The sequence below is a fragment of the Petromyzon marinus genome, chromosome 43 (assembly GCF_048934315.1).
Source record: "Petromyzon marinus isolate PM22_M1 ecotype Great Lakes invasive population chromosome 43, UKy_Petmar_22M1.pri1.0, whole genome shotgun sequence".
NCBI lineage: Eukaryota > Metazoa > Chordata > Hyperoartia > Petromyzontiformes > Petromyzontidae > Petromyzon > Petromyzon marinus.
This window is the reverse complement of record NC_133709.1, coordinates 6,647,167-6,666,503: the sequence shown is the minus strand read 5'-3', so window position 1 is coordinate 6,666,503 and position 19,337 is coordinate 6,647,167. Positions and strand designations below refer to the sequence as shown.

Here is a 19,337-nt window from a genome sequence, read left to right as displayed (position 1 = left end):
CGGCAGCGCGTAAACATTGCGCGGTGACAATCATCGCGCAACGGCAGCTTGGCATCTCGGGACCACCGTCGTCACGCCGCAAAACGTTGGCTCGGTTGTGACGTCGTCGCGCCCAACGCGCAGCAACCGTACGCGGCGACGCGGTGACGTCACCGCGCAAAACAAATTGCACGCGGCGATGCGTGGCGCGGGTGCTCACGTCATCGCGCGGCAACGTCGCGCGTGTGAATCGAGAATCGACGTAGACGATTCGCGATTGCGCCGGATCGATCGCCGCCACCGCCGCCGTATTCGCCCTTGGAGAAGCTAGGAGCTTGCCGAGAGAGACGAAGGAGGATGGCGGCGCGGTCGAGTCTCAGATTCGCGTCCCCCGCGCTCAGGGAGCTGCGTCTGCACCTGAGCCAGAGCTCAGAGGCGAGCCGCGGGGTCAGGTGCGGCCCGCACGGGGACAGGGGGGGGGGGACGGGGAGACTGTGAGGGAGGCGAGGGACCGAGTAAAGTGGTTGGGGAGAAGGCCTCGACTGGACTCGGTGTTATCAGTAACGTGGTCCTTGTGCGGGAGCTAGCAGGGCGCAAACACCAGCATGGCTGTGTTGCGTGTGTGTGTATACCGGGGACTGCAGCGGGCTTGTTGGCAGCGGGCGACCCGAGTTAACGCCAGTGTGACGACGTTCTAAACCCAGCCCTGGGCCTTCCCCGAGGTCGACCGGTGCAGTGTGTTCAGTATCACAGTGAGCAAGCCCAATGCACTAACATCACGATGCCGTGCCTCACCACCACCACCCCCCAACCCCCACCACGTGTGCAGGGAGTTCATCGAGGCTCGCTTTGTGACGCTCAAGACGGAGAATCCCAACCTCCCGGTGCTCGTGCGGGAATGCCGCGACGTTCCGGCCCGCCTCTGGGCGCGATACGGTAACGGCACACGCGAATCGTGCACTTGGCCCTGCGCAAATAACCAAAGGGGCCTCCTTCGTTTCTTCTCCAAGAGGGGAAAGCTACCACATTTCTGGGAGGCTCAACCGCGACACAGCGGTGACCCGCTCCGAACAATTGTTACAATTGCCCACGGCGAGTTGCATCCTCCCGATTCATACGGTTGGCTACGTACGGCGCGAAATAAGTTCAACATAATGCCGATGTTGGCTGGGCCCCATCCCAGCCAAACCCTGGACTCGAACACTCCTTTTCCACTGGCACGTCCGAGCCGAGCCAGCGCTGGGCTCTCGTTGCACGGGTGGGTCGGTCACCGGTTTTCTCTGCCGTCCCGGAAAGCAAATCGTGGTACGTTGACGGAACAACGCTAATGCTATTTTCTCGAGAAACAACACGTCCAAGGGGCGGAGCTAAAGGCCTCTTAATTGTGACGTCAGTCTGTATTACCGTGAGAAAGTTTAACGTTTCACCGTTAAAATTTCTCACGTTGGCATGATGCAAGTGGCGCGGCTTTGCTTTTTCAGTAGGGGGGTGGGGGGGGGAGAAAAAACTGTGCCTTCTGACCCGGGACGACCTGGCTCGGCTTTGTTGTACCAATGGAAAAGGAGACAAGTGTTATCCCAAGTGTATATTTGCATGCGCGTGATGTTACGTGCATGTTCTGCTCCGCAGCCTATGGCCAAGAGCGAAGCGTTCTGCTGGACAACCTGAGCGCTGAGCAAGTCACCAAGGAGGTGGAAGCCCTAGCCAACGCCAAGGTCTAAGCGGCGAGAAGACCCAAGCAAAGAAGCATGCTGCCCGTGTCGCGGTGCCACGATACGGCCTTTTAGATGGCCCGGCCCGGGTTGGCAATACAAGGCCGTTCATAATGGTATCGCCCATGATTGAACGCTTATAATTCGACAGAAGTTTGAGCTGCGTGGTTTAAATGTCAGCAGGATATTCCTTGTATACGCAGGTTTCTAACAAGTGTTGGGAGCGATCTTCCAACCCACACAAATGAAGCATTAACCCAACAAATTGGCATACACCTGGGACTCTTAAATATCGATACGGTGTTTTGCCGTAGCAGGCTTGTGGGGGTTTTAGAAGGACAAAGTTCACGATAAAATCTTCAGACGAAAAAGCATGTGTCCACAGGTGCCGTGGTGACGTCACTACGACTTGAGAGGCAGACGGCATTTGTAGCTTTATTAACCTAGCTCAAACTGGTAATTGTAATTATTTGATGATGGACGGCACCAATATAGACAGCCAGGATAATGTTGTGGCCAGCACCACAAATTGGACATGAATCCATCCTACTGCTCTAAACGCAACCTATTTAAAAATATAAACATTGTTCAAAATGACTGTAAATAATAAACAATGATGGTTGTGATTATTGTAAGTGGTGGCTGTGTATTTTCAATCACTGTATATACATAACACTTGGGACATTTGCTCAGGGAGCGAAGTGCAATTTTCCACATGCACTTCCAAACATTGTTAGACTGGGCTGACAGCAGAACCTGACCATGGGGCATGTATTGTGGGCAAAAAGTGAATGAGTAATGCTTTTGAAGTCTAAGCAGCCTGTGCTTTTACATTTAGCCGTATTTAGAAATGTTTTAAAAGCTTAAGGGATACATGCTACCTGTAGGTTACCAGGCCAGTTATAACTTAAGTCAATACTTTGGTATGGCAGCCCCACCCCCAATCAAAACCGCTACTGCCCCTTTATCCCCACCGCCAGAATGTACTCGATCTCACAAGCCGAGTAGTGTTGAGCCATGATAGCACTTTGATGGGTGACCACCATGCATAAAAAGTGTGTTGTAAGCTGCTCAGGGGTCTGTGCTCTCAGCAATGAGGGCAGTGCAGCTAAATTCATCGCATTGTACTATACGCCAACGTCGAATGCTGCCCACCCTACAAAACCCGTATTGACCAGTTCGGTAAAGTTTGGCCAGATAACCTTCCTGACCCGAATGGCATGGGGAGGCCCTCGTCCTGCACTGGTTTTATAACAGAGCTGCACACATTATCCTCGGCTACAATTGGCACATGAAACGTGATTTTAAGAGCCGATGGAAATGATTTATATTTACAAATATCACAGTAGTTTTCTGCGCGCGTTTGAACCCAATGCACCCTAGGAACCAATTCATCAAATTAGCGCAAAAGCCATTATTGTTCACTGAAAAGTTGCAAAAGAAATGAGCGCTACACTTTTAGAGTGGCATATGGAGACAATCAAGAACGCACAGATGAGAGAACATACACCGCGGTTCAAGGCATACTGACTTAAACAAAGCAACTGGGTAGGATGCATCTCGAAAGGGGATTATGTCCACTGGACCGGAGGGAACACACCTAGGAATAACGTCCACCGTGGAGGTGGAACGATGAACGCCACTCGTTTGCTTTTGCAGGTGCTGGGTGAATACATCGCAAGACTATGACCAATGGCAACGGCCTGGAAAGGCGTTCATTCACCAGTGGATTTATATTGAGGCTGATGATGCGGATGGCTTTTTTACCATCCAGTGAGTAGGTTCAACTGCTAGCCATCCTTGGCTCGGGTAAAATTTAAATCGTCTGGCATTGTAGCGCGGCGTGCATTATTCATTTGGCAGGGCACGTGGTGATCGGCTCCAGCTTTTCCGCGAGAGACTGCAGCCAGGAAGTCCCGTTGATGAGCTTCGTGGTCCCAATGACGTAATCGGTGTTGCTGTCCTCGGACTGCCCGAGGAAGCGGATCGCCGAGATCTCGGCGCTCGTCACGCCGCCCAGGAAGAGGACGAGGGTGATGCGTGACCCCGTATCGCCTGTGCAGCAGCAGCGCCACACACGTTCACCAGAGCCATCGTACACGTGCATTAACGCATGCAGTTTGTCCAATTGTCGCAGAAACCATTGTGAACATGCGCATTTACACAATGCAGTCTGCCTGGCGTATGCCCTCAGAACCGCTGTAGTGTATGCATTAAGGCATGGGCCGTGGTGCAAGCAATGAAATTTACAAATTTACATTTTTGGGCAATGTGTAAATTTCAGGAGTAAAGCGATTCCTGCCTTTTACAAATTACGCGACCAGACTGCGTGACGGGCATCAGTCGGCCAGGAGGAGGGGGCAAAGACATGTGGACGCTGTGCGGCTCACGTTTGTGAGCGAGCCCCGTTGGAATCGGTTGCTTCTCGTGGAACTCGGGCCCCGGAAGCAGCTTCAGGGCCTCCTCGATGACTCTCCAGCCAGGGCGCGTGCTCAGCTGAGCCAGTCGGACGGAGAGCGGCGCGTAGCCGCTGTACACGTAGGATACGTCCGTGGGGGCCTGCGACGGGAAACAGCGCGGCCACCACAACCCGGCTGGAATCGGGCACTACCACTTCAAGGTGCGGGCAAATACGAGTCGGAATGTCCTTAACGCAGCCAAACGAACGTAATGCAGCACGCATTTCGGCTGGTCTCAGACAAGTGACACAAAGGTGTCCCCCCCCCCCCCCATGTAGCGTTAACAGACTGTTGGGGCAAGTCCTGTTATAGCAAGCACCGACAAAGGCCGGCACGGTACACGAGGAGGTGGGTGGCCAGCACCACACCCGGCCACCTTTATCTCCCCAGTGGGGATGTTTACACACCATAACAGGTTCTCATTTGAGGCCGAGTTGACCGAGGGGAGGCTCGGGACCGGTTCGGATAAATCATCGCTGGTGTCGGCCGTGAACAGGAATCGAACTCGAGTCACCGTGTTGCTAGCGCAGCACGCTAACCGTTGCACGACCGCTCCCCACAGAGCACAGCACCCAGCATCACAAACTAGGCCATGAAACGAAACAGCGTGTCCACAAGTGGATATACCATGTCCCCGCTTATAAGGGGATTTGATTGGAGAACATGCTGGACATCTGTGAAAAAAAGAGCTTCATAGCTCGTCGGATTTCTCCAGGATAAATAAAGCTTCCGATTCTGAAATACGTAGGTTAAAGAGGTCACATTGGGACAAACGACCCGGCTGGGTGGTAGCCGAAGGAAAGCACGCACCAGAGAGGACGTTCACCGTGAAGATGGAGCAACGAAGTCAGCTCGCGTACCGGTGCCAGGCTTATGTTTAAATCGCATGGCCGTGGGGGGTGGCGATGGCTTGGGGGAGGGCGAAGCCTTCATCCAGCAGTGGATTGATCAAGGCTGATGACGACCCGCCCCACTCACCCTTTCGTTGACGTCGGTTTGGTGGAGCCGCAGGGTTTTGCGGAGAGTAGGGAAGTTGTTCCGTCCTGGCGGCTGCAGCTTCAGCAGGCCGGCTTTCTCCAGGTTGAACAAGGTGAGCATGTGCTCAAACCCATACGTCTGTCACGAGCAACACATCCAGCAGTGGATTGATGAAGGCCTGCATATTGTACAATCCGGTGGATGGCTAAATTCATTTCGGTCGAGTGCTGAATTTTCCTGCCATCATTCACCACCAGCATCTCGACAAGGAGCATAAACCATCACTAAAACTCCGGTCATCGTCGCAGCAGCTTTTGGCTAATCATCGAACAAAGATGGTCACTGCATTGCGCGCTTTCAGATGCGCTTCTGCGGCCGTCTGGAATGCTCTTCCTTGATATTAGGCCACTGGGAGCTACGCACTTTTAAATCTAGAACGAAAACTAATTTCTTCAGAACTACTTTTTGTGCTTAGTTGTCCTTCCCCAGCACCTCCGATTCGCACGGTTGGCTACGTATGGTGCCAAAGAAGTACAACATACATACATAATCATCAACGTGCAGTGGAAAAACGGACAGCTCTGCCTTCCCGATGCGTGGCACGCTCACCTGTATGATCTCGCGCCGATAGTATTCCAGCAGTTTGGGTTTGAGGCCGTTGTTGCACAGCGACTGTATGCACATCAAGCGCAGCACGCGCATCAAGGGCAGCTTCTGTGCAATGCCCTCCTCGATGTAAACGTTGGCCTGATAAGCACCCACAGAGCGATAAAAAAACAAGGGTTTTTGTCATTTTAGCGAAGAATCCATTCTGAACGCTCGCGAATCTGTTCGAGAATGGCCTCCCCAAGTGGATATCGCATAGCCCACCTCCAAGATCCTCTGATCCACACAGAGGACCTCCTGATCCTCACACAGTGTAAAGGCAGCATTCTTCCAGTCCTGCCAGCTTCTTACTCAATTAGAATATACATAGCAATCACAGTGCCCCCTACCTTCCGCCTTTCATGAAAACGTGACAGAAATCTCCCGAAACCAGTCGTGAGACTCAGCGAGGCCTTTCCTGGGTAAACAAGCGTAAATAATAATGAATTCTAAAATATACTTCACCTTATCGGTGTCTATGCCGGCGATGAACTCTTGTTCAACAGCCAATGAGTCGAGGAAGGTGTCTGAATCTGGAGACGAAAAACGTGAAGTCAAGAGGCGGGAGTAAACGATTGTCAGAAGCACCGAGGGTTCTTTCTCGGCGCACAATGATCCTCTCCATCACAATTCGATTCAACAATTGATTATTCGTTCGCTACTGCGACGCACGTAGAATCCCGAGTCAAGTCGACGTCAAAAGTCGAAGCGACATCCATGATGAAGCAGCTCTTGAACTTAGTCTACCACCTCACAGTCTCACATTCCGTTTAACTGAACTAATTAAAAAAATCTATTTGTGCTGGTTGACTTCTGCTCGGGGCACGGCCACGGTGTTGCTCGGTTGTGCAGTGGAAAAAGAGCTGCAAGAGGCAGCGGACGAGAACGTACGCGTGACCTCCTGTACAAGCTCTGCGATGGACGTGTGGGTGGCGAGGGACGACTTCACAGCTTGCATGTGCGGGAGCTTGGAAACAAATTCCTTTATCTCCCCAACGGTTTTCGCTTGGTGCCTTTCCTGCAAACACAGCAACAGGTCAAACAATTTTTTTTTTTGCCAGCTATATAGCTCTTTTTTTTTTTGCAGAAGTGACCTGGACACAAGTGATAGCTCAACGAAGTGGCTCATTACGTGGAAATGTATAGCAGCTAAATACTCGAAATGCACCTTCATTCTAAACGTGGAGGGAAAAACTGGAGGACCCGGAGAAATCTTTACGTGACAACAGGGAGAACACGCAAACCTCATATATACAGACGTCAGGGTCGGGACTGAACCCATGGCTTCCTGTACAACAGGCGAGGTAGTTAACATCTCGCCGCCATGGCGCCCCATCACTTGGAAAGCCCCCCATTTTTCTCATCAGGTGTCGGATGCAAAGCAAGATTTTGAGCCCGGATAGTGACAGCGAGACATCGCCAATACATCACCACCCAGAAGACAGAAGGCAGCCGCCACCGGCCTTTCAGAAGAATCTTTCCAGAACACATTTCTCCCCACTTTAAAGCAGCACCTTCACAATCATCTTTCTGGCAGACGGATCTCCGTAGCAATACCGCAGTCTCCCAGAGTTTGGGCTGCATCCGACTTTCCGGAGTCCGGAGAATACGGTACAACGTGCACAGGCGAAGGCAGAGGGGGGTAAGAGGAGCACCTCAAACTGGGCTGTGATGAGCCTGGCTTTGCGGCTCAGCACCTCCCCCACGGCGTTGAAGTTTCGATCCCTGATTTCCGCATATAACTCCTCGGCCGAATTCAAAATCAGCTTCTTGGGCTCCGAGGGCAGCTCTGCGGCAGCTTCGCCATCCTGCTTACGTGGCTGAAACTTCTCTGGCGGAAGCTTGACCGAAGCTGTAAAGAAAAAAGCACGTGATTTCTTGCTCAAATGAGCACAAAATCACAGGAACGAATCCATACATCGTTACATCCACCGCTTGTGTACCAGGGTATTAATTGGTGATGTGGACAGCGGTGCGTCAAACTTCTATGCTCCGCATCTACACTCTCAGCCTTCGCACTAATCTGCACTCACCAGTGTGGTGAAGTACGGTCATAAAACCGTATTTCACGCACGGCACGGGAAAGCCCCCCCGTCAACCAGCAGGGACATCCGGACATCTGTGAAAAATAACTTTACAGAACATTGGATTCCTCCAGTATAAATATTCCGATTCTGAGCAGCGGACTGACGCAAGGGCCCCCCCCCCCGCGCACGTTACACACGGGCACGGAGTTGGGCCGCGCGCAATTTGGCGTCAACTCACTGTTCTGAAGGCCGTATATTTCATCGACGAGGCCCTCGTAGGTGAGCTGGGTGAGCATGGGGGTGAGCAGGTCGACGCTGCGGTCGATGATGAGGAGCGTGTCGATGGCAGGAGGCATGTGCATCTGCACCCCCGCCATCTCGCGGTGCATCCTCAGCAGCATGTCGGTGACGCGCTGCGACGTCACGTATCGCAATAAACACGTAAGCCTTACAAAAAAACAATTTCTTCTTGTTTTTTTTCCGCCAATCGACATGGTCAATTCTTGGCGGCTCACAACTGCTCATAAATAACGGAAGCTTTTGCCATTGAACGTTCACAGCGACAGCAACGTCTATGTTGCTAATAAGCCCACGAATGTAACAAGTGGACCGGAGCGCACAATTACAGAGGAAGAATGGGGGAGGGACGAAGCAAGGGTGAGGAAAATAGAGGAAGTGATTAAGGAAGTGAGTCCTGAGTCACGGTTGAAGGGTAAGATTTTGAGGAGACTTCAAAGTGAAGAGGGTTCCCTGGGCAGGGAGTTCCAGAGGGGAGTAGAACCGCCGATTAGCACGGTTGGCTACGTAAGGTGCGATAGAAGTTCAACATACATAGGTAGCAGCGAGCTTCACGTGCGCACATGTAAGTTTAAAGGTTTTTCCCATTGAAAAAGCTTCATAATAACAGAACGGTCATCAACCAACAACCACAAGGTACTCACCCTGGCCCATTCTCCCTTTCCGGAGATATTTGGGATGGTGCCATAAAGAGACTGCATGGTCATCAGTCCTTTTGCAACGTGGAACAAGCTTGTGAAGTCATTTTCCAAGTGACATTCCTGAAAGCAAAGAAATTATTTGTCAACAGAAAAAAACATTCCAATGAGGACAAATCCCAATATCGGCAATTCTTATTTTCACAAACTCACGAGTGAACAAGGACAGCGGCCTTGCACTCTGCATAAATCTGTTCTTTTGCATAGAGCACAGGATTAAACCAAATTGTATGGTACTGTTTTGCATTGCGGCCTTGATTCACCCGGAATGTGCCCGATCTCATCAGCAGGGTTGAGCCTGGGGAGTGCTTAAATGGGCGACTTGCATGTATAAAACAGGTGCTGCTCTAGGCTACTGCAGGACTACAGTATTACCTTCCGGAGATGCTCGTGAATAGCAAATTTCACGGATATTGGATGACAAAAACCTATCTTTTATCTCATCACTTTATCACTGGCTCAGTTAGTCGAGCGAGCCGTTCACGGTTGGAAGGTTGCGAGTTCAAATCCTACTTGGTTGGGGGTCGACTCGGCCCATCGTCCCGCTCTCCGGGGTAGAACATATGCATACCACTTTGTGAGAAGTCAACAATGGTTGTCCGACAGATAGCCTTGCCCCCGTCATTGCAAAGTGGGGTTTTCACCACCATCTGACGGGCTGTAAACGGAAGACGAGCACCACTTCAATGTCCAATGAGCAGAAAAATAATGTTGCCTCGTACGAATGACACTACAGCACTTAAAACAGGGGGAGCCATACCCTGAATGCAAACTCATTCTCCATGGATATGAGGTCACTGTCAAAAGGAATGAAGTCCAAGGGATATTCCTGGATGGTGGCAAAGGTGCCGAAGACGCCCATCTGCTGCAGATGCTGCTCGCAGAGTACGCAGCGGCGCGGCACGCACACCAGGTGGTACTCCCTGCCCGGGGAGCAGCCTTCTTCCCTGCGGCACACACAGGGCGGCACACACAGGGCGGCACACACAGGGCGGCACACACAGGGCGGCACACACAGGGCGGCACACACAGGGCGGCACACACAGGGCGGTCAGTGATGGCGCTCGGCGTAAGAAGACCAAGCAAATGCCAATGTGTGTGTATGTTGAACTTCATTTGCACTGTACATAGCACGGCCGTGCTAATCAAGAGGTGCCATGCAGTGCAAGGGGTCCAGGATCCGTAAAAAAAAAATAGGGTGAATCAAAATGAGCTGCTCGAATTCAAATCCTAATAAAAACCAGAGCAACACTTTTCATTAAAAAGGACAATTAATCTGTCTCATCCCTGAATGTTTGTCTCTCTCATTTCTCATCCAACTACGTTTATATATTTCCTTGCCCCGCACCTCCGATTAGAACGGTTGGCTACATATGGTGTGAAAGAAGTTCAACATACATACATCGACTTTTATTGTGTCTCACTACACATATCTCTTTTCTATATCTCATATATCAACGGATTAAGATTTAGTCAATTTAAAGGGGGTGGTGGTTGCCAAATGTAATTATAACTTAGGGCCTCCAATTGGCCAGGACCACCACTGGAAGGAACGTCCATTTGTGTCGGCTCTTCATCTCCAAAGACCCTCCCCCCCCCGTGTAGCCTTAACAGACTTTTAGGGCAAGTGCTATTGGCGAGCACCTACGAAGGCCGGTGCGGCACACGAGGGGGTGGGAGGCCAGCACCACGCCCGACTGCCTCTGTCTCCCCAATGGTGACGTTTACAACACCGCACCACGTACTCATTTTGAGGCCAGGTCAACTCACGCTGCACCAACAGCGTAGGGTGTCGGGAACACCGACCCTGTGATATCTCTCGCGGGAGGAGGCCACCGTGTGTGCTTTCCGTCACTTACTTGAGCAGACTGGTGCCCACGACCTGCATGAGCTCCACGCGTGGCCGTAGCATGAAGATCACGTGTCGGGAAGGAGATGGCGGCAGTGGCGGCAGGCGTTCCTCCCGCAGAGGAAACATCTTGTCCACTTCATGCTCCTGTCGCGGGTGAACCGGGCTATGTTACCATCATCAACATTACCATCATCGTGGACATTCAACCAGCAAGTACGTCAATGTCAATGAGAAACATGGTCAGTGATAAAGACACTGGAACAAACGCGCAAACGTACACAAAGAAGCATGCCGAGATGCGTGCTTGGAATTACGCAAGGACAGAAAGATGAACACGTGTAGTGGCATAGCGCTGGCCGCTGGCAGGAAAGGGGGCCTGCGGCGTACGGCAGTCCTGACGTCAGCAGGCCAGGATAGACACGAGAGGGGGATCGAGGGGAAAGGTCACAGAAGGGGCACACCAGGAACCCGCTAGTAGGTTCTAGAAAGGTGGCGTGGCCGGGGGCGGAGCGAGGCCACGCTGACAGTATAAGAGGGGCCCCCCGTAGGGGACCCTCGGGTCTGTTGTGTGGAGTGGGATCCCCGTCGTGCTGCTGAAGTCTTCGTCACCGTTCTTCTCATCGTCTTCACCATCCTTCTTGTCGTCATCTCCATCTTCACCAGTCAGGCAGCCTCCCAACTGTCCTCGCTGAGTAGCGTCGCCGACAATAGACGGACTACTTGTAAGAGTGTTAACCCCGATGGTGCTTGTTAATAAAGAAGTGCCTCCAAGTCTTATCGTCTCCGAGTTAGTCACTAAACATGCACGTTAGAGGACGTCATACTTGACAAGAAAATCTTGACACTAATCGGGGATCGCATTGGGAGCCAGTGGAGGGATTGGAGTAACAGAATTATGCCGTCTCATTTACAGGTGTGGGTGATAAGTTTGGCAGTGGCATTTTGGATCAATTGGAGATCGGAGGCCTTAGGGGAGAGAAAGTAGCAATCATAGATTATTCTGGATGTGATGAAGGAATGGGTGGCACCATTTACTAACGTTACCTTTAGCAGTGAGTATTCAGCGATGAGGCCAAAAGGTCCAGTCAGGCTTTCATCCCACACGATGGCCTGGTGAGAAATAGCAGCAGCACATGGTTAACAAGGAGGCTGCACAAGACATAGACAACCCTCCCTTTACTCAGGAATTATCATTGGAAGTGGCGACTGTTCCCACGGATGTTCATCCAACCATCGACCATATTTGCATCCTATAACTGACTTTCATTGGGTTTCAGTTCGCGAAGTATTTAATAAACAATGTATCTTTAGTTTTCAATTAGCGCTAAGAGTTGGCATGTGGGGTCTTGGGTTTAGGCTCGGAGTTTAAGGGTTAAGGTGTGGAAGTCTAGGGTTTAAAGAACAGAGTTTAGATATTCGGGTTTAAGGTGGGGGCTATGGACAGAAAGACTGCTTCTATTGCCACGAATCCAAAGAGGCAGTCGTCTCAGTCACTGCTACATGTTGTTTGTCGTTTTTTTTTTATTCGGTCACAGTTCCTATGATCACTGTTACATTGCTTTTATGGCTTTATTTTGGTGATGTCGAATATGTTTTATGGTTTGGCCATGTTTGTTTGTTGTAGTACGGAGTTAGACTGATGGCCTTAATCTAAGTTGTCTTGTGGTTGTTGTTTGTTTGACTTGCATTCCACTGGGATTTTTGCACACAGCGTTGGTGCACGGTGTTTTGTCAGGAATATTTTGGTGTTTTGTCAGGAATATTTTGCTGTTTTTTCCGGGATTTTCTGTTTGCACGGTCACATAGTCACTTTAAGATGTTTTTCTTGTTCACGTTTTTTGTTTGTTGCGGTTGCACCCGATTCAAGAGCCGAATGGCTCACAGGGCTATACCAAATAAATGAAAACTGAAAACTGAATTAAGCATTAGTTAGCATTAGTTTCTAATAGGAGCTCCTGGGGACCGGCAGGAAATTCCACATTTCTAAGGCAGAGACCATACAACAAAGGACTACATACTGTCTGTAACGTCAGCCTATGTGTTCGGATCACCCGTAATATGCCGTTCCAGATCTCGCCCAAGCTCGGGAGCAAATTCAGAGTTGAGTCTGGATAGTTCTTGGATGGGCGACCCCCATGCATACCAAGCTGCCGGAGCTACATGATAGTCAGCAGTGTAGCAAAATAAATTATTGTGCTCTACTTGTACGTTCCCACATCTCCGCGCTCAGCTTTCATCAATCCGCACTAACCAGCATGGTGATGTAGCACTGACCAGTGTGAAGTATGGTCAAATAGCCCCCAATGACCTGCGCAGCATGGGGAGGGGGCCTCATTCAGCAGAAGACTGACAAAAGAGGCTGTATAGTGCTGTAATCTCATTGGCATTGCAATTGCAATCATGATACAATAGAAAACAGACGGTATTTTTTAAGAGATTAAAAAAAAGTTTAAAGAATTGAGGAACTCAGGAAATAGGGAAAGGGGTGTGTGGTTATTGCACCGTATGCCATTTCGGGAACAAAGATGACACGTTCCACATCCTTCTGGAAATGGTTTGGGCCTACCTTACATAGACTCGGCCTAAAACGATCACGAAAAGACTCATGACTCAATGCCTTCAGTAGAGTTGCAGTACAACGGAAGTGGCCTCAATGTGTGCATGTACGGCCCTTTTGTAAATCCACTGCTGAATGAGGCCCTCCTTACGCTGTGACCGTATTGAACCCGGCTCGTCAGCGCGGGTTGGTGAATGTGGAATTTACTTCACTGCCCGCCGCTGGCAACATAGCATCACACAGCAGCCTATATAACGCCTGTTCTAATGCATGATGGGTCACCCATCCAAGCGCTCGCCAAGCTAAAGGTTACTTACCTTCCGCGATTGGGCGCATTCCAGATGATTCAATAAGACACTCAGAAATAGAGAGGCGCGTATGGAATGTATCCTTGGCAGTTTTAATCATGAGTTCAAGTCACCGTATATCTGTTTGATGTTTCTGTCACTTAATTTTAAGTGTATTAAAATTAGCCTAAACATTATCTGGCCGCACTGATTTACATTACAAGAAATGTGTAAGTCCACAGTGATTTAAGTGCGTTTTCAATTTCCAATGTGACAGCTGTTTTTGCCCCGATTTAAATGTGATTCAATGCTTTACTTTATTTAATTTGTTTTATTTTTATTTATCATTTTGGTGACCCCAGGTCACTCGACTTCTCACCTGGCGAATCATTATTTTATTTATACTGCTAGTGTCAAAATGGGTTTGTTTGTGAGAGGGGTTTGAGCGAGTTCTAGTGACGTGTAAATGTGCGACTCAATCCGCACATCGTCACCCCATCATCACCCACACCGCAGTCATCGGCAAGCACAACCCTCAACCACACCACTAGCCGACCATCAGCACCCGAATGCCATCACCCACCCTGACCATCACACGCCACCACAACCATCACCACGACCATCCACATCAATTCCCCGCATCATCAGGATTCAATCACTCCATTACCCACACGACCACCACGACTACCATCATCAACCCATAAGCACACTAACATCAACTTCACCACAACCACCATCGCTCAAACCGAAACCACCAAGTCACGATCTCACCATCGGGATCCCCAGCACCCACAGCTTACCGCCAATCATCACTTCGAGACTCACCTCTCTCACCAGTACCAATCATACCCACCAACAACCATCATCACAACCACCACCCACAACAACAACCGGCGTTGACGTCACCACGTACGCCTGTGCCAGGCCACGTGCACTTTGAGGCCACGTGAAAGTGTCCAAGACACGCTGACAGGTCGCGGGAGGGACTGACCCAGCAGGTGCCATGGGTTGACTGAGTTGACAGGGAGATGCACCACCACCACCCCGTTCCCCCCTACTGTGCCAAATTGCTGCGTTTTAGCCGCCCGGCGCTCCGCTCGTTGTTGTGAGCGTCGCTCCTCTTGCCCCTCCGTTGTTGTTGTTGGAGGGCGACTGCCTCCAACTGCCCAGCAGCGTCCTTCACGAGCCTCCCCTCCACAGAGTCCGATCGTGACACCGCTGGTACCGATCACGGACAAGTCTACTCAGCTCCACGTCCTCCCGTGCCCCTATCAACTCCCATCGCGGGTCTCCAGCCCGTGCCCGCGCCCGCCTGAGACCCCCTCTATCCGGCCAAACAGGAGCCGCCGCGGTGGCCGGGCGTGCCGGGCGTGCGGGGCGTGCGGGGCTGACGTGACCCCAGCCAATGCAGCCTCGCCTGCCGGAGGAGCTCACCGATGGCGACCGTGCCCCAGATCTTTCACAACCAATTCAACAAACCCACCAACTCGCAACAACCATCGACAACATCCCCCCCCACCTCCACCCACCACCCACACACACAGGTGTGACAACATCCCCCCCCACCTCCCTCCACCCACACACACAGGCGTGACAACATCCCCCCCCACCTCCACCCACACACACACAGGCGTGACAACATCCCCCCCCCACCTCCACCCACACACAGGCGTGACAACATCCCCCCCACCTCCACCCCCCCACACACAGACGTGACAACATCTCCCCCACCTCCACCCCCCCACACACAGGCGTGACAACATCCCCCCCCACCTCCAACCACACACACAGACGTGACAACATCCCCCCCCCACCTCCACCCACACACAGGCGTGACAACATCCCCCCCCCACCTCCACCCACACACAGGCGTGACAACATCCCCCCCACCTCCACCCCCCCACACACAGGCGTGACAACATCCCCCCCACCTCCACCCCCCCACACACAGGCGTGACAACATCCCCCCACCACCCACCCACACACACACAGGCGTGACAACATCCCCCCACCACCCACCCACACACACAGGTGTGACAACATCCCCCCCCACCTCCACCCACCCACACGCGTGACAACATCCCCCCACCTCCACCCACACACAGGCGTGACAACATCCCCCCACCTCCACCCACCCACACACAGGCGTGACAACATCCCCCCCCCCACCTCCACACACACACGTGACAACATCCCCCCCACCTCCACCCACACACAGGTGTGACAACATCCCCCACCACCTCCACACACAGGCGTGACAACATCCCCCCCCACCTCCACCCACCCACACGCGTGACAACATCCCCCCACCACCTCCACCCACACACAGGCGTGACAACATCCCCCACCACCTCCACCCACACACACAGTCGTGACATCCCCCCCCACCTCCACCCACACACACACAGGCGTGACAACATCCCCCCCCACCTCCACCCACACACAGGCGTGACAACATCCCCCCCACCTCCACCCCCCCACACACAGACGTGACAACATCCCCCCCACCTCCACCCCCCCACACACAGGCGTGACAACATCCCCCCACCACCCACACACACACACAGGCGTGACAACATCCCCCACCACCCACCCACACACACAGGTGTGACAACATCCCCCCACCACCTCCACCCACCCACACGCGTGACAACATCCCCCCACCTCCACCCACACACAGGCGTGACAACATCCCCCCACCTCCACCCACCCACACACAGGTGTGACAACATCCCCCCCCCACCTCCACACACACACACACGTGACAACATCCCCCCCACCTCCACCCACACACAGGCGTGACAACATCCCCCCCCACCTCCACCCACCCACACACAGGCGTGACAACACCCCCCCCCCACCTCCACCCACACACAGGCGTGACAATATCCCCCCCCACCTCCACCCACACACAGGCGTGACAACATCCCCCCCCCACCTCCACCCACACACAGGCGTGACAACACCCCCCCCCCACCTCCACACACACACAGGCGTGACAACATCCCCCCCCACCTCCACCCACACACAGGCGTGACAACACCCCCCCCCCACCTCCACACACACACAGGCGTGACAACATCCCCCCCCACCTCCACCCACACACAGGCGTGACAACATCCCCCCCCCACCTCCACCCACCCACACGCGTGACAACATCCCCCCCCACCTCCACCCACACACAGGCGTGACAACATCCCCCCCCCACCTCCACCCACACGCGTGACAACATCCCCCCCACCTCCACCCACACACAGGCGTGACAACATCCCCCCCCACCTCCACCCACCCACACGCGTGACAACATCCCCCCCCCACCTCCACCCACCCACACACAGGTGTGACAACATCCCCCCCACCTCCACCCACCCACACACACACAGGCGTGACAACATCCCCCCCCACCACCTCCACCCACACACAGGCGTGACAACATCCCCCCCCACCACCCACCCACACACACACAGGTGTGACAACATCCCCCCACCACCCATCCACACACACACAGAGGCGTGACAACATCCCCCCCACCACCCACCCACACACACAGGCGTGACAACATCCCCCCCACCACCCACCCACACACACAGGCGTGACAACATCCCCCCCCACCACCCACCCACACACACACAGGCGTGACAACATCCCCCCACCACCTCCACCCACACACACACAGGCGTGACAACATCCCCCCCCCCACCTCCACCCACACACAGGCGTGACAACATCCCCCCACCACCTCCACCCACACACAGGCGTGACAACATCCCCCCACCACCTCCACCCACACACAGGCGTGACAACATCCCCCCACCACCCACACACACACAGGCGTGACAACATCCCCCCACCACCTCCACCCACCCACACACAGGCGTGACAACATCCCCCCACCACCCACACACACACAGGCGTGACAACATCCCCCCACCACCCACCCACACACACACAGGCGTGACAACATCCCCCCCCACCACCCACCCACACACAGGCGTGACAACATCGCACCCAACGACGACTCCCATCGCGCCCCTCTCGCGCTCCCTCTGAACGAACGGGAGGAAGAGTTAAGAGAGGAGTGGGTGGGGGAGGAAGGAAGGATGGTGCCCCTCTCGCCTTGCTCCCCGAGAGTTTGTCGAGGATCTGCAGCAGCCGCCTCCGCGCCGCTTCGCGAAGCACGCCGAGGTTGAGCCTCCCGCCCGCCAGATGAGACGCCATAGTGACACCACCCCGCCGCAACCCCCGACAACCCCTGGGCTATCGATTCCCTCGCATCGAATCCTCGCACGAATCGTAATCGATTTGTGTTTTCACGAAACCCCCCCCCCCCACGTCTAAGAAATCGACGACCCAGATTTTGTAATTACAATAATAATAAACCCGCATCCCGCCCCGCCCCCTCGCCCCGCCCACCACCTCGCCCCGCCCACCACCTCGCCCCGCCCGCCCCGTGCAGCCCGCCCCGCCCGCCACCCCGCCCCGCGCAGCCCGCCCCGCCCGCCACCCCGCCCCACCCACCACCTTGCCCCGCCCACCACCTCGCCCCGCCCGCCCGCCTGCCTGCCCCGCCTGCCCGCTCCGCCCCGCCCGCCACTTCACCCCGCCCACCACCTCGCCCCGCCCCGCCCGCCCACCACCCCGCCCTGCCCTGCCCACCACCTCGCCCCGCCCGCCTGCTCCGCCCCGCCCGCACAGGAATTTAAATCGATTTTCGCACCTGCGAAATGTGGCGCGGGTTTAAAAAAAAATCGATGGGCGCGATCAGGAATCGAAATCGCTGCCCGTGTGAACGTTCCGCAACTCAATGACTTACGACGGAATGGAATCGACGGTGGTGATGGATTTTCTCGTCCACACGGGATGCTTACTAAATGTGCAGGGTTGGTCCAGATGTCTTGTGACCCCTCCCCCAATTTAATTCACTAAAACGTCATATTTTTTAAAAGTAAGGTTTTAATGAAAACAGAAATTAAAATGCAAAAGAACAAAAAAATCAGGGTCCGGGGGGGGTGGTCACAAGACATATGGACCACCCTGTACAATCCATTCGCATGTGAAAAAGAGATTTGCAGCTCATCGGATTCCTCCGGCATAAATAAATAAATATTCAGATCGTTTGGAATCGATTGCATTGCGTCTCAGTGTTTAAAATATCCAAATCGACCGTCAGGAATCGACGCGTGCGTGTCACGTGTTAGGCGTGGAATCGACCCACAAAGTTAAGAACTTTAATGTGGAATCGATTCCCTTGTCACGTGGTAATCATCTTTTTTTTCAGAGAATAGGGTTCCCTATTCAATATTTCCCTTCCAATCTAGAAGGGTTTTTCCCCTTTTTTTCTGGCAACAAAACTGAAACCTTTTTTTACAAGGATTCATGTTACTGCATTAACCACAATACCTGCAGTCAAAATGCAAACAAAAAACATACTATGATAATATATGATGCATTGTCCTTGAAACTGATTGGTCCACACCAAGGGACGGCTTTCTTTTGAGCCTCGACCCAAATTGGTGCTCGACCAGATGACGCCAAAAGGCGTCACACAGCTCAAAGACAATGCCACTATCAAAGTAATGAGGGCTCGGGGTGAGCATCTACATCATTAGACCTCCTTTGCCAGTACCAAAATGTAAGAATAGGGTTTGTGGTTAATAGGTATTGTGGTTAATGCAGACATGAATCATTGTAAAAAGGTTTCAGTTTTGTTTGCCAGAAAAAAGGACATGTACTAGTCATGGCAGAACTCCACGACTCCAGGAAGTGGCCCAGAAGTTTACCACGACCGTGGCCAATTACAGCCAACGTGAGTTGAGCGTGGACAATTATACCCAAGCCGAGACATA

The 19,337-nt window shown here is 53.0% G+C and overlaps 2 protein-coding genes across 3 annotated transcripts; one reads left to right on the top strand and one right to left on the bottom strand.

Annotated features, from left to right (window-relative positions):
• Positions 1–243: 243 nt before the first annotated feature.
• On the top strand, positions 244–2,320 carry NDUFA2 (NADH:ubiquinone oxidoreductase subunit A2). Its single transcript, XM_032970343.2, has 3 exons — positions 244–431; positions 809–915; positions 1,609–2,320. Exons 1-3 carry the CDS (start codon positions 337–339, stop codon positions 1,698–1,700), a joined length of 294 nt encoding a protein of 97 aa, XP_032826234.1. The 5' UTR covers positions 244–336; the 3' UTR covers positions 1,701–2,320.
• VPS33A (VPS33A core subunit of CORVET and HOPS complexes) lies at positions 2,114–18,440 on the bottom strand. 2 transcript variants are annotated; one of them, XM_032970341.2, is made up of 13 exons: positions 18,305–18,440; positions 11,692–11,757; positions 10,655–10,791; positions 9,556–9,742; positions 8,742–8,858; positions 8,039–8,213; positions 7,429–7,625; positions 6,665–6,791; positions 6,239–6,306; positions 5,738–5,875; positions 5,129–5,266; positions 4,082–4,250; positions 2,114–3,746 (listed from the first exon to the last, which is right to left on the bottom strand). In XM_032970341.2, exons 3-13 carry the CDS (start codon positions 10,771–10,773, stop codon positions 3,544–3,546), a joined length of 1,638 nt encoding a protein of 545 aa, XP_032826232.1. In that variant the 5' UTR covers positions 10,774–10,791; positions 11,692–11,757; positions 18,305–18,440; the 3' UTR covers positions 2,114–3,543. The 2 variants fall into 2 exon arrangements, with proteins under 2 accessions (XP_032826232.1, XP_032826231.1); XM_032970340.2 differs by lacking the exon at positions 18,305–18,440 and adding an exon at positions 17,608–17,772.
• Positions 18,441–19,337: the final 897 nt, after the last annotated feature.

Coding starts and splice junctions, on each gene's coding strand:
- NDUFA2 (XM_032970343.2), top strand. CDS start 337: ATGGCGGCGCGGTCGAGTCTCAGATTCGCGTCCCCCGCGCTCAGGGAG. Junction 432..808: donor GAGGCGAGCCGCGGGGTCAG/GTGCGGCCCGCA, acceptor CCACGTGTGCAG/GGAGTTCATCGAGGCTCGCT. Junction 916..1,608: donor CCGCCTCTGGGCGCGATACG/GTAACGGCACAC, acceptor TCTGCTCCGCAG/CCTATGGCCAAGAGCGAAGC.
- VPS33A (XM_032970340.2), bottom strand. CDS start 17,709: ATGGCGTCTCATCTGGCGGGCGGGAGGCTCAACCTCGGCGTGCTTCGC. Junction 8,859..9,555: donor AGAATGAGTTTGCATTCAGG/GTATGGCTCCCC, acceptor CTTTGCTTTCAG/GAATGTCACTTGGAAAATGA. Junction 4,251..5,128: donor AAACCGACGTCAACGAAAGG/GTGAGTGGGGCG, acceptor TTCCCGTCGCAG/GCCCCCACGGACGTATCCTA.